Raw genomic sequence first — 15,529 nt, forward strand, 5'->3', positions numbered from 1 at the left:
CATGAACATCAACTTCCAATAATTGTCCCCCCTGCCTCTCAAAACCATTCCCATTTCCCTTTCATACCTCTGGTGCTCCTTCCCCTTTCCTTTCTACCCTCCCCGATCAGATTCCCCCTTGTCCAGCCCTTTACCTCTTTCAGCAATTAACTTCCGAGCTCTTTACTTCACCCCTCCCCTCACACTCTCCCAGCTTCACCTATCACCTGCCACCTTGAACTTCTTCCTCCCTTTCCCATCTTCTGCTCCAACTCTCATCCTTTTTCCAGTCCTGATGAAGGGTTTCAGCCCAAAATATTGACTGTTTATACCCTTTTCCATAGTAGTTGCCTGACCTGCTGAGTTCCTCCAGCATTTTGTGCGCATTATTTACCATTTGCTGCTTGGTACTCCCAGACAGCAGAAACTAAGTCTCATTTTATAGGAAAGAGTGGACAAGGATTAAAAAATTACGCCAAGAATTGCAGTTTCATCCTGACCACCGTGGACATATTGGTCCCCTGACTAGATTTCTATAATCAAACCATCCAAGAGAAAGCAAACCTGTAATATATATTTTGACGGAGTAACAAGATTGCATTTGATGTCACAGGATTGAGGGGAGGATGAAGTTCTTTACAGTTAAGATCCATAGCACTTCACCTGAGGTACCGAGGAGTTTGTAAGACAGCTGACTTTCCCTGCCAGATGTCTGGCCTGGTTATTTGGGGCTGTGGTCTGTCTGCAACCACTGTTTTCTTTAGGCATTAGGCTTCTTGGTCTGTCTCTGCCTCCTGCTTGCTCTTCTCCTCTGAAGCCTGGGGGCTGGCTGAGGCTTGTGTACCTTTGGCCATGCTGTCTATCATAGCGTGCTCCCTTTCCACAATTCCTTCAAGCTCCTCCTGCAAGAGATTGAAAGATAATCACACAGGCCCGATGCAAGAACAGGGGATCTGATGAAATCCACTTACTTCTTGTATTACAACACCCTGGCAAGATAACAATGGAAGAGGGAATGTGAAAACTCTATTTGATTTTGAATAGATTTCTCAAAACGTCATAAACACCATCAAGAACATTCTACCTATCATAGGCAGACAGGGTTGTAAAGAAAGCTCTTAGCACATTTGTCTTCATAAATCAAAGTACTGAGTACAGGAGTTGTCATGTTGTGTTGAAGTTGTATAAGACATTGGTGAGGTTTAATTTGGAGTACTCTGTGCAGTTTTGGTCACCTACCTACCTACAGGAAAAACGTAAATAAGGTTGACACAGTGCAGAGAAAATTTACAAGGATGTTGCTTGTTTTGGAGGACCTGAGTTATATGGAAAGATTGAATAGGTTAGGACTTTATTCCTTGCAATGTAGAAGATTGAAAGGAGATTTGATCAGCCGGATGATGCTAAGGATGTTCTATGAGTCTGTGGTGGCCAGTGCTATCATGTTTGCTGTTGTGTGCTGGGGCAGCAGGCTGAGGGGAGCAGACACCAACAGAACCAACAAACTCATTCGTAAGGCCAGTGATGTTGTGGGGATGGAACTGGACTCTCTGACGGTGGTGTCTGAAAAGAGGATGCTGTCTAAGTTGCATGCCATCTTGGACAATGTCTCCCATCCACTACATAATGTACTGGGTGGGCACAGGAGTACATTCAGCCAGAGACTCATTCCTCCGAGATGCAGCACAGAGCGTCATAGGAAGTCATTCCTGCCTGTGGCCATCAAACTTTACAACTCCTCCCTTGGAGGGTCAGACACCCTGAGCCAATAGGCTGGACTTATTTCCTGGCATAATTTACATATTACTATTTAACTATTTATGGTTTTATTACTATTTATTATTTATGGTGCAACTGTAACAAAAACCAATTTCCCTCGGGATCAATAAAGTATGACTATGACTATGACAGAGATATACAAAATTATGATGGGTATAGATAGGGTAAATGCAAGCAGGTTTTTTCCACTGAGGTTGAGTGGGACTGAGGTTGAGGGAGAGGGAGAGGTGAGAGAGAGGGAGAGGTCGTGGGTTAAGTGTGAAAGTTGAAATGTTTAAGGGGAACATGAGGGGAAACTTCTTCACTCGGAGGGTGGTGAGAGTGTGGAATGAGCTGCCAGCACAAGTGGTGCATGCGAGCTTGACTTCAACATTTAAGTGAAATTTGGTCAGGTACATGGATAGTAGGAACATGGAGGGCTATGGTTCTGGTGCAGTTCAACTGGGAGTAGGCAGTTTAGATAGTTTCATCATGGACTAGATGGGCCGAAGGATCTGTTCCTATGCTGTACCTTCCTATGACTCTATGACATCTTCAGGTGATGCCTCAAGAAGGACTATCGCCATTTAAAGTATGTCCATGTTCGATGGGTAATAAAATGGACGAGTTCACGGCGCTAGCCAGGCGTCAGAGAACATTTCGGGAGAGCAGTGTTATGTGTTTCACAGGAACGGGGCTGCATGAGGACATTCCCGATCAAAACTTCTCCATGGACGGCTTCCAGACCGTTCGGGCTGACCGGAAGTGCACTGAGAGCGGTAAGCGTAAAGGAGTTGGGTGCTTACTGTTCTGGTTAACAACAGATGGTGCAATCCGGGTCATATTACGATCGAGGAATGTGTTTGTAGACCAGATATTGAACTTTTTACTGTTGGACTTTGGCCACATTCCACCGAGATACAACACTGGGCGGCATGGGAGGTCGTTCCTGCCTGTGGCCATCGAACTTGCAGCTCCTCCCGTGGAGGATCAGACATCCTGAGCCAATAGGCTGGTCCTGGACTTATTTTCCATCTGGCATAGTTTGCTTTTTGCTATTTGATTGTTTGTGGTTTTTGTATTGCTATATTTACACTCTATTCTTGGTTGGTGCAGCTGTAACGAAACCCAATTTCCCTCGGGATCAATAAAGTATATCTATCTATCTAACTATTACTACCATCGGGGAGGAGATACAGGAGCCTGAAAAGGCACACTCAACGTTCCTACAATGAGGGCATGTCCTGGACGGTGATAGGCTTTCATGTTGGATGCTGCCTTCTTGGAGCACTGCCTTTTGAAGCTGATGGTGGGGAGTCCTGTGCCCATGACGGGTCTGGTTGAGTCTACAGCCCTCTGCAGCTTTTTCTCCTCTACATACCAGTCAGAATGCTCTGTACGGTACATCTGTAGAAATTTGCTGGTCTTTGGTGACATACCAATCTCCTCAAACTCCTGATGAAATATAGGATATTGGCATGGTTTCTTCGTGATTGCATCAATATGTTGGGCCTGTATCAAAGGAAAGCTATACTGGCCCTGGAGAGGATCCAGAAGACGTTCACAAGAACGATCCTCAGGAATAAAAGGCTTCATGTACAAAGAGTATTTGATACTTGTCAGCTTGTACTCAACGGAATGCAGAAGGATGAGGGGGAAATCTCACTGACACCTACTGGTTCCCAAGGGCACATCGAAAATGGATGTGAAAAGGACATTTCCTTTGAAATCGAGCTGAGGAGAAATTTATTCAGTCTGAGGGTGGTAACTGTGGAATTTGCCACCACAGAGGGTGGTTTTTAAGTTATTGGATGTGTTTAAGGCAGAGATTGACAGGAGGCTGAGGGCAATGGGGAGAAGACGGGAGAATGTGGCTGAGAACAGTCAGTCATGATTGAATGATGGCATGTGCTCGATGGGCCTAATGGCCTGATTCTGCTCCTATGGTATCGTTGCCATTCAAAAAAGAGCTCCCAACTTCATCCCGTCTTGAGCACTCATTCTGTAGCGTCAGAGTTATGGCTTGAAGTATGCTCAAATATTATTCATGAGTGATTAAGCCTTTTGCCTCTAACACCCTTTCAGGTGGTGAGTTTCAAACCCTTCCCATCCGCTCTTACCAGGGTGCTGCCTGGATTAGAGAGCATGTCTTATGAGGATAGGTTGAGCAAGCTAGGGCTTTTCTCTTCGGAGCGAAGGGGAATGACGGGTGAATTGAAAGAGGTGTACAAGATGATAAGAGGCATAGTTCGAGTGGACAGCCAGAGACTTTTTCCCCAGAGTGGAAATGGCTAATACAAGGAGGCATAATTCTAAGATGATTGGAGGAAAGTATAGGAGGGAATAGAGTCATAGAGAAGTACAGCACAGAAACAGGCCCTTCAGCCCATTGAGTCCATGCCGAAGCATTTAAACTGCCTACTCCCATCGACCTGCACCAGGACCGCAGCCCTCCATACCCCTACCATCCGTGTACCCGTCCAAACTTTGCTTAAACAATGTCAGTGATGTTAGGAACACTTAAGAAACTTGTATATAGGCACGTGGATGATAGGGCTATGTAGGAGGGAAGGGTTAGATTGATCTTAGAGTAGGTTAAAAGATCAGCACAACAAAATGGCCTGTCTGGGCTATAGTGTTCTATGTTCTTATCTCTCTGCTAAAGAAAATAGGTCCTCTACCCAGGATCCTCATCATTTTATGCATCATAATCAAGAAGGAACGCAGAGGGGTTTGGGCACTGAATTCCAGAGCTCAGAGCCCAGGCAGGTATAGGTTCATAACAATAGAGCAACTTATTTCAGACACGGGATGTGAGTGGCACTTTGTCAGTCTGTGTTGCAGTGACTGCCTGGTTCGCAGAGGAGAGTGCTACCAGTCGACATTCTGTCTGACCATTCAGTGTGAAGTTTTTTGATGTTACAGATCTTACAGGATGGTCAGCAGCAAACTCAATTTGCCTTGCTTCATTTGGGATTAAAGCCTAAACCATATTCTCCTGTTGGGAAAGTATAGTGCACAAAGATTCAAAGTTCATTTATTATCTGAGAATGTATACAGTAATGCTGGCCGGTGGTGTAGTAGCACTAGCAGCGGACTTCGAGGCAAATGGTCCTGAGTTCGAATCCAGCCGGCTCCTTCAATATTTTCCATCTGTGCTGGGTTGAGCAACTCGGCCTCATAAAAAACAATCAAATGCTGTGAAATGGCAAAAATGCTACTCAATGTGCCACAAGGCGAGAAGAGGAACAACAACAACAATGTATGCAGTATACAACTCTGAGATTCACCTTCCCTCAGACAGCCACAAAACAAAGAAAATGCCATGGAACGAACGAACGAACACACACATGCACACACATACACACAAAATGCTGATGAAACTCACAGGCCTTCCTCTTCAGGCCTCAATAACTGACAAAGGATTGATGGCCCAGTTGGAAAAATTTAATAATGCTTGGATAAATCTTACATTAAAAGTATGGCAGAAGGTGGTTAATTCATGTGGAATTAATAACATGTTAAAACTCTTTAGATGGTGTGCATATGATACCGAATTCCTTCCCAACAGAGGAGATAAAAGATTTGAGCTATGGATAAAGAAAGGTCTTACAACCTACCTCTCATTTATAGATAAAAGAGTATTACAAAGTTTCCAAATCCTGCAGGACAAACATGGCCTAGAACATAATGACTTTTTTAGGTACCTTCAAATACGAAACTATGTTAACCAGAGTTGTAGATATACAGACCTATCAACAGTAGAATTAGAATTTTTCAAGATTCTGAATTCGGCTTGCAGTTCAATACCTAGTAAATCAGTTTCTCGCCTATATAATGCACTCTCCCATGCTAAAAATGTAAATACACTGTATATTAAAGAGAAGTGGGAGAACGAAGCGGGGTTGGTACTTTCAGAGGAGGCTTGGGGGAAAATCTGCAGCTTTCAATGGTCCTCGACTAATTCTTTGACTTGGAGAGAACATTGTTGGAAAAACATTATAAGATACTTCAAGACCCCATATCAGGAAAAATATAAAGATACAAATGTGATGTGTTGGAGAAGGTGCGGCTCCAAGGAGGCAAATCATTTTCATATTTTCTGGGATTGCCCTAAATTAAGTCTATTTTGGGAAGGTATTCATAGAACATTAGTTAAGGTACTTAGGTCCCAGATACCTCTGAACTTTGAGACGCTCTATTTGGGGCATGTATTGTTCCTTGAACAGATGGAAGATATAAAGTTGCTGCAGGCCCTCTTAGCGGCAAGTAAGAAATCAATCACTAGAAAATGGCTAAATCCAATACCACCTACATTAGAAGATTGGCACGAAATTATCTTGGAAATATTTAAAATGGAAAAGTTGACCTACTCCCTGAGAACTCAAAAAGAAACATTTTATCAAATCTGGAATAAATGGATTGAATATATAACCCCAATGCGAGCAGACTTTAGATGACTCTCCTAATGATTTATATTGCTCTTCTCATCAACACAGTAATATTGCTAATGTAAGCACCCCTAGTCTAAATGTTTGTTTTTTTTTGGAAAATAGAGAATTAACACAAGTAAAGGGAAAGATTTGGGAAAGGGATAAAAAAAAAATGAAAAAATTAAGTAAATAAGTACATAGGGATTGGATAATTATGTCTGCGGGCAGGAACAAGCACGAACAAATTGGGATATAAACACCTACAATGGTTGGTATATAGGCTTGTATGCAACATTTTGGACCAGTGGAAATGGTCCAGAAGGGTTGTATGGAAACTATTATTACCATTTTTCTTAACAACTAATTTCATTACTTAGCCTAATAGGTTAGATTTACCACAGTACGTAATTATCTATTTAAATGTTTATTTTCCTTTTAATATCATCTCAATGTGTACTTAAGAATGTATAAATAATTGTAGTTTTATACATATAAAAAAATGGAAAAGGTTATATGTGTGAAAAAAATACATGATAATTGTGAATTCCTTATCCAAATAAAAATAAAATTAAAAAAAAAAGAAACTCACAGGCCAGGCAGCATCTCCAACAGGGACAAATCAGCATACAGAGCGGAGGTACAGAACTTAGTGAGCTGGTGCTCAGAGAACAACCTGCCTCTTAATACAGCAAAGACTAAGGAGCTAATTATCAATTTTGGAAAGTCACGGGATGACGAGTACGCTCCAGTCTATATTAACCCGGAGACATAGTGGAGAGAGTGTCCCGTTTCAGGTTTCTGGGAATACACATCTCAGAAGACCTTACATGGTCCACTAACACCACAACAATAGTTACGAAAGCACAGCAACGCTTGTTTTTCCTCAGGACGCTGAAGAAAGCTGGTCTACCTGAACAAATGCTGGTGACCTTTTACCGCTGCACCATAGAGAGCATCTTAACATACTGCATCTCTGTGTGGTATCTCAGTTGTACAGCAGCTGATAGGAAAGCACTTCAGCGGGTCGTCTCTAGCGCACAGAAGATCATTGGGACACAGCTCCCAGCCCTGGAGGACACCTACAGCTCTCGCTGCCTAAGGAAAGCTACAAGCATCTGTAAGGACAATACACACCCATGCAATCGTCTGTTTGAACTTCTTCCATCTGGCAGACATTATCAGATTTTCTATGCCCGCACTCCCAGACTGAAAAATAGCTTTTTCCCCAGAGCTATAATTGCACTGAACCAATCGATCAAGCATCATCCATAAATTTGTCATATTGCTACTTAAATACTGGTTTTATGGCTGTTATGCATCTGAGTTGCGCTTTTGTACTGCTGGACATTGCTTGTACTGGCTGGTTACTTGATTTTATTTATTGTTTATTCATTTTATTTGTTATTTTATCTGAGTACGAGAGTTGCAAACTCATTTTCGCTGTATTGGTGCATGACAAGTACTATGCAATGACAATAAAGATATTTCAATTTTCTATTTCAATTTCATCTATGGAAAGGAGTACAGTCGACGTTTCAGGCCGAGACCCTTCATCAGTCCCAATGAAACGTCGACTGTACTTTTTTTCCATAGATGCTGCCTGGCCTGTTGAGTTCCTCCAGCATTTTGTGTGTGTTGCTTGGATTTCCAGCACCTGCAGATTTTCTCTTGTTTGTGAAAAGACCATGGAACCCATTCAAAGAAAAACATCAAACACCCAACATGTAAACAAAGGAACAAATCACGCAAATGAGTGAAAAATGCAAAATTTAAAACATCAAGCCACTGAGTCACTGAAACAGTCCGAGAACGTTCAGTTCAGTTTAGATCAGTTTAACACTGTGTCGTTTGCTGGCTGCAGGATGCAGAGCCAGTGAAACGGTCTGGGAACGTTCAGTTCAGTTTAGATCAGTTTAACACTGTGTCGTCTGCTGGCTGCAGGGTGCAGAGCCAGTCCACCCCTATCAAAATTCAATTTTAAAAAATAGCAATTAAAAAAAGGAAAAACCAGAAACCAGAAACACAAATAACATGAACAGCAGATTCCAATCCACAAACCACTTCGATTAAACTTTGCCCAAGATCCAAGACTCCAGCACCATCCTCTGGCAAAAACTCATTTCTAGTATTTGCCACTTTTCTCAGGTAAGAACAAAAGAAATAGAGTCTGGAGTAAACCCATTCTCATTTTCAGATCTATTAGAAAAACGGAGGGGTGTGTAGGAGGGAAGAGTTAGACTGATCTTGGAAGAGAGTAAAAGGTTGGCACAGGATTGTGGGCAGATGGGCTTGTACTGTGCTGTAATATTCTATGTTCATTCAATAAAACTATGATTGGCCGTTCTAGTGTTTGTATTTTCTCAGTGTCACTTCCTAGGTGTGCAGTGTTCCTTGGATTGTTTACCTTTATATTTAATTGTTTGAGTTTGGACCAGCTCTGGTTTTCACTTTGCATTGCAGGTGTCTCATTTGGGACCACGGGGATTGTTAAACTCTCTTTGTATCTATCACCTTTATTCAATTTGGGATAATTTAGTTAGCACGGTATTTTCAATGTCTTGCATTGTAATTGTTGGCTTTGGGGATTATTGCTTTGTCTGGCCACCTATGTTGTCTGATTGGTTCTGAATTCCTACAAGCTCCAGGGTGTGCTTCAGGGAACCACGTCAATCCCTCTTTGCTCGGTCGTTGAGGTTCCTTGTCTGGTGAAACTCTGACCGAGTTCTTCAGTGTATCGTCAGTGATTTCAGTTCTTCAAGTTTCTGTATAGTTTGAGCTTTTGTTAGTTTTGCTGGTTAATTTCTGTAATGAATCTTTTGTGTGAATTGCTGAAGTCTCTGTAATTCCTGCACTTGCGCTTGCTAGTGACCCTTACATCTAGGCCCTATTCTATAAGTGGTATTTAGAGTTCTACAGCACAGAAACAGGCCCTTCAGTCCACTGAGTTCATGCTAACCACCTAATACCCATTAAATATCAATCCATTTTAATCTTCCCATGTGCCCAACTGCCCCCAGATTCACCTACACGCTGGAACCAGTTAAACTACTGGCCCACAGATCCTTAGGATGTGGAAAACCCACACGGTCCCAGGGAAAGCTTGCAAACTCCACACAGTCAGACTTGAGGTCAGGATCAAATCTGGATTGCTGCTGCAGCAAGATCCTTTCCTGCCTGATCCTTCTAATTCTCGATTCCTCTTCAGTTTAAAAATCCATCAGTATAAGCTTTAAGTAGAGAATGTCACTGTACCTTCCAGCCTAGTAGATCAGCGAGAGCCAGACAGCCATCGTCACAGGAACCTACGTAAGCTACATCCCTGCTGAGACAAAATTGTGCCACATCAGGATAGACGTGCAACATGAAGATCCCAAAACAATGAATACATGTAAATAAACAACAGGACTCATGTTTTTTCATTATAAAAGTCCATAATTATTGTTACTAATCAATTAATCAGGGTGGCGTGGTGGAGACCCATCTCTACCAAAGGAGATGTAAGGCGCTCCATCACTTTGCTAGCCTGTAGGTCACCCTTGGACAAGGTGTAGCATCTGCTTAGCCCCCGATCAGGGTCATGTGAAGCCATGGGAGCAGGTGGTGGATGGTCGTTTGAGCATCTGGTGCATCACAAGCCCTGGTTATGTGACCACTGACACCAGGCAGACAATCTCTGAAGAGTATTGATAATGGCTGGAGTCACCCATCCTGTAAAGACACCGCCCAGAAGAAGGCAATGGCAAACCACTTCGGTAGAAAATTTTGCCGAGAACAATCATGGTCATGGGAAGACCATGAATACCAACAAGCCACATCATAAACAAACAACTTAAAATCATGAAAGATATGCCATTTAAAAGGATGCAGGAATCAAGAACCAGGGGCACATAGAATGAAGCTGATTCTCAAAATGATCCTGCTAGGAGTAGATTGTAGTGTGCAGAAGGATGTTCTTCATATCCGAATGAAGAAAATTTGCAGGGCTGTTTGGCGAGGAGTGGAGGAATGGAATGAGTTGGATTTCTCTTATATTAGACTGATGGGCTGCTTCTCTCTGTGTTGCAACTGTTCTTTAATCCTATGCCCTGACACGTTAATCTGTTGTTCACTATTGACACTGCCTACTGAGTATTTCCAGTATTTTCTGGTCTATTTTAGACTTAGAGCTTTCCCAGTATCTTGGTGTAAAGGGTAAAAGGATTTAGTGCCTTGATTTATATTTTTATAAAATAGCTTGGATACATTCATAAGACACAGCCGGGTAAAGTCTCAGTCCAAGCTGACAAAATAATCTGCGACAAACTTGCCTGTAGGCTTTTTCAGAATCAAAGTCAAGGGAATTCCCAAGCCCCAGAAGTGCCATCATGGGATCACCCTGAGGGAAAGAAAGAAAAACATACACTCATTAACTAACAGGAACACTGACAACAAAGATTTTGCTTCCTGAATACTTTTGGGTGATCTTATGGATTTTGAGCTGCTGATCATGAAAATCATCATGAAAAAATATTTCTGAAGAAGCAACACTTCTGAAAAAATTTGTTGTCAAGTGGAGTCAATAGAACATTTTAACCTATCAATCTATCAACATCTGCTGTGTGTACGATCAATCTAACCCGTCACCTGCTGGCTGTCCACTGATTTCAATGATGACGACAGGAACCTGTACGGGAAAGCTTTTGAAGTGAAATAGCCAATGCACTGGGGCGGTTCCACTCTCTTGACCTCAGTAGCCCTATTTTGGTGGCACGAGTGATCGCCAGCCACAAGTGGAGATCCCCTTGGTTGCAGTGGATGGCCATGTCACCTTCTGTGCCTCTCCATGGAGCACTACAGAACCACCTTCCTGGCCATTGGATCTCACTGTTAATCTCATCCATCCGGTCCACTGAAACTGATTTTGCTATCCCTATCCCACTGGCATTCGAGGCAAACTGGCTACCCCTCACCTGGTTTAGACCACCGGTTGAAGCAATGACCTAGTGTGTGGCTGCTGTTGCATGCAAACCCTACCCACCTAAACAGCCCATAACTCTCCAATTTTCTTTCATCCATGTGCCTATCTAAGAGTCTTTAAAATGTCCCTAAAGTATCTGTCTCTACCACTACCTCTGACATCTCTCCTAAACTTTCCTCCATCAGTTTAAAAGAATGTCCTCTGGTATTAACCACTGTCACCCTGGGAAAAAAAAGTCTTTGGCTGTCCACTTGATCTATGCCTCTCTTAATATTATACAACTCTATCAGGTTGCCGCTCATCCTCCTTTCCTTCACCCAAACAGAAAAATGCATGTGTACAGGAAAGTGATAAAATTGTGTGTAGAAGTGGAATTTTAAAGAGAGATGCTGGAAATCCAGAGCAATACACACCCAAAATTTTGGAGAAACTCAGCAGGTCAGGCAGCATCTATAGAGAGGAATTAACAGTTGATATTTCAGGCCAACCTCCAAAAGGACCACAAAATGTAGGGTTTGGAGGCTTGCTCGTCTTAGTGACCCTGAGAGTTATGTTGGCTGGAGTCAGGTCTTTATGCTCTGGCTCTCGGTAGGGTCACCCATGCCAAACAGGTCAAAGGGTAGAGGCCAGACTAAGGGTAGTCCACCGGTCCTCCAGGTTCAGGGGTTCAGCTCAGGGTTAACAACCCTGGCTGATCAAACAAAACTGTTATGGAAACAGCAATGAAGAGTCCTTCTGCATCTGAGTGGCCTCAGACAGACAGAGGTGTGCCCTAAATGCCAGTGGCATAATGGGCAAATTCAGTTCATTTCAGGCTGACACCCTTTCATCAGTCCTGGCCCAAACTATCAACAAATCTCCATAGATGCAGCCTGACCTGTTAAGGAGATAGAAATGGGTTAGCACATGTACTTGGAAGCACAATCTAATTCCAGAAGCATTTGTGGGTCAGTTTCTCACTGTGATTAGAAGACTAGAAGACACTCCAGTGCAGCACCGAGAGTGCGCTACAGTCTTGAAGACACCTTCAATCGGGTATCACATTAGACTGTTTATCTTCTCAGGAAGATAAAGAAGATCCCATGGCTACTATTTCAAGGAAAACAGTAACTTCATCAATGTTTTTTCACTATGATGCTGAAATACATCGTAGGATGTGCTGGGACACATCATTAGTGATGTAACCTGGGGTCATCGGGTGCTTTGCATCTTTCAACATCAGACACCCTCGGCCAGGTGACCCAACCAGGGTTGATCAAGCCCCAGCTCATGTCCTGGCAGCATTGGCCCATGGGTCCCACCTCTTGATCCATAGCCATCTGGAGGCTCACTAACAGTTTCTGTGAGGGTCCTGAAGGCTCTTTTCTTTGCCGCCCCATAATGGCAAGGAGTGAGTAGGTTCTGCACAGCGAGCAGCTAGCAAAAGCTCCACACCCCATCTCTGTAGGCTCGCACCGTGTCCTCCACCCCTGTCTCTGGCACTGCTCTACTAGCTGCTGGTATTTGGCTCTTCTAACGTTCAAATGCCTTCTCAATCTGGTGTTCACAAGGAGCTGCCATTTCTACCATGACCACCGGCTTTGATGTTTCTGACAAAATGCACAACGCAGGGATGAAGTCAGGGAACTTTAATTATTTGCCCAGATGGACTTTCAGTTGCCAGTCAGATGCCATGGTGAGCAAGCCTGCTGGTGGTCTAGGCTGAGGCTATGGTTGGTCTCCAGCTTTGACAAAGGCTATGGGGTTACTGGGTTGGCGGAGGTGCCTACTGTTGTTAATGGCTGAGGAGATACTTTCTGCCATTGCCTTCAGCACCTGGTAATAGACATCAGTTAAACACAAATATCTGAGTAATTTGTTTTGCAGTTTACAAGAGCAAGTTGATTGGTGCATTTCCTACATTAAAATAGTTAAACAGAGATTCACCTAGCACTCCACCAGCCTCCACGTCCAGCATGTAATTCTCATAACTTCTGTCATCTCCAACTGGATCCCACCACCAGCCTCCACGTTCAGCATGTAATTCTCCGTAACTTCTGTCATCTCCAACTGGATCCCACCACCAGTCTCCACGTCCAGCATGTAAGTCTCATAACTTCTGTCATCTGCAACTGGATCCCACCACCGAGCACATCTTTCCCTCCCCCCCACCACAACTCTCTGTTTTCCACAGGGATCGCTCCCTACCTGACTCCCTTGTCCATTTGCCCCTCCCCACTGATCTCCCTCCTGGGATTTATCCTTGCAAGCAGAACAAGTGCTACACCTGCCCCTACACCTCCTCCCTCACTACCATTCAGGGCCCTAAAGAGTCCTTCCAGGTGAAGCGACACTTCACCTGGGAGTCTGTTGGGGTCATATATGTGTTCAGTGCTCCCCGTATGGCCTCGGGTATATTGGTGAGACCTGACGTAGATTGGGAGACCACTTCGCCAAGCACCTACACTCCATCCGCCATAAAAAGCGGGATCTCCCAGTGGCCACCCATTTTAATTTCACTTCCCATTCTGACATGTAAATCCATGGCCTCCTCTACAGTGGCAATGAGGTGGGAGGAGCAACACCTTATATTCCATCTGGGTAGCCTCCTACCTGATGGCACAAAAGTCGATTTCTCGAACTTCCTGTAATATCTCCACCTCCCTTTCACCATTCCCCATTCCCTTTGCTCTCTCTCTCACCTTATCTCCTTACCTGCCCATCACCTCCCTCTGGTGCTCTTCCTTCTTCCATTTCTTCCACGGTCTTCTACCCTCTGCTATACGATTCCACCTTCTCCAGCCCTGTATCTCTTTCACCAATCAACTTCCCAGCACTTTACTTCATCCTGATCCACACCCGGCTATCCTATCACCCTGTTGTTCTTCCTCTCTTCCCCCTAACTTCTAACTCTGACTCCTTATCTTTTTTTTTCTCCAGTCCTGATGAAGAGTCTCGGCCTGAAACGTCGCTATACTCTTTCCTATAGATGCTGCCTGACCTGCTGAGTTCCTCCAGCATTTTGTGTGTGTTGCTTTGGATTTCCAGCATCTGCAGATTGTCTCTTGTTTGTCAACGGTGCTTCATCTGGGTTTAAGTTCACTGAACACAAGGGATTCTGCAGATGCTGGAAATACAGGGCAACAAACACACAAGATGCTGGAGGAACTCAGCAGGTCAGGAATAAACCATAGATGCTGCCTGACCTGCTGTGTTCCTCCAGCACATTGTGTGCATTGCATAAGTTTCTTAAAGACAAGGTTTGTCTCCCTTTCTCTCCTTTCCCGTTGTTCCCCACCTCTCTCTCTATGCAACAATTAGAGTACTGTGCCACCAGATTATGTGTGAGGTGATAGTTAGAGGTGAGGTGGAGTGAACTAATTAATGATGGGTTATGAAGGCTTGCTGGAAATTTCAACACACCTGACGACTGATCTCCTTGTTAATGAGTAGCCTCGGTGTGGACTTGGACACTCTGTGTGAGAAAGGAAGAAAGCATAATTATCACAATCCTCATGTGAGCTCTCACACCTCGTGGAGTCCCAGTTTCCTGTAATGAGCAGCAGCACAGAGCCAGAGCAGATCTATTTCAAGCAATTAAATCAGCTCTTTGGGGAACATCTCCTATGCTTTTACATCTCTGAGCAGAGCAATGCTGCAGCTAGAATTAAAGAATTAAACAAGCGAGCCCTGGGTTTCAGGTTTATACCAAAAACAAGGAGTGCTGCCACAACAAAGCGGCATCCATCATCAAGGATCTCCACCATCCAGGCCAAGCTCTCTTCTCACTGCTGCCATTGGGAAGGAGGGCCAACACCACTAGAGTCACAGAAAAGTACAGAACAGAAACAGGCCCTTTGGCCCATCCAGTCTGTCCCAAGCATTTAAACTGTCTCCTCCAATCGACCTGCACCGTGACCCATCACCCTCCATACTGCTTCCGTCCATGTACTTATCCAAACTTCTCTTAAACGTTGAAATTGAACTCGCCACTTGCGCTAACAGCTTGTTCCAACTCTCTCACAACCCTCGGATTGGAGACATTTCCCCTCATGTTCCCCTTAAACTTTTCACCTTTCACCCTTAACCCATGACCTCTAGTTATAGTCCCACCCAACCTCAGTGGAAAAAGTCTCCTTGCATTTACCGTATCTATAGCCCTTCGTAATTTTGTATACCTCTACCAAATCACCCCTCAATCTTCTATGTTCCAAGGAAAAAGGTCCTAACCTACTGAACCTTTCCCGGTAACTCAGGTCTCCAATCCCGGTTACATCTTTGTAAATTTTCTCTGTACTCTTTCAACATTATTTACATCTTTACTGCAGGTAGGTAATCAAAACTGCACATAATACTTCACATTAGGCTTCATCATTGTCTTATAGAACTTCAACATAACATCCCAGCTCCTGTACTCAATACC

At 43.8% G+C, this 15,529-nt stretch overlaps 1 protein-coding gene across 3 annotated transcripts in view; it reads right to left on the reverse strand.

Annotated features, from left to right (window-relative positions):
* Positions 1-532: 532 nt before the first annotated feature.
* sirt2 (sirtuin 2 (silent mating type information regulation 2, homolog) 2 (S. cerevisiae)) overlaps positions 533-15,529 on the reverse strand; it is a 73,077-nt gene continuing 58,080 nt past the window's right edge. For all 3 annotated transcript variants that reach the window (XM_063064850.1, XM_063064852.1, XM_063064851.1), the window contains 4 exons: positions 14,530-14,581; positions 10,478-10,545; positions 9,423-9,489; positions 533-881 (listed from right to left, as the gene is read on the reverse strand). In XM_063064850.1, coding sequence (XP_062920920.1) covers positions 747-881; positions 9,423-9,489; positions 10,478-10,545; positions 14,530-14,581 — 322 coding nt within the window. In that variant the 3' untranslated portion in view covers positions 533-746. The remainder of the gene's footprint in view (positions 882-9,422; positions 9,490-10,477; positions 10,546-14,529; positions 14,582-15,529) is intronic.

The sequence above is a fragment of the Mobula hypostoma genome, chromosome 12, assembly GCF_963921235.1.
Source record: "Mobula hypostoma chromosome 12, sMobHyp1.1, whole genome shotgun sequence".
Lineage (NCBI taxonomy): Eukaryota > Metazoa > Chordata > Chondrichthyes > Myliobatiformes > Myliobatidae > Mobula > Mobula hypostoma.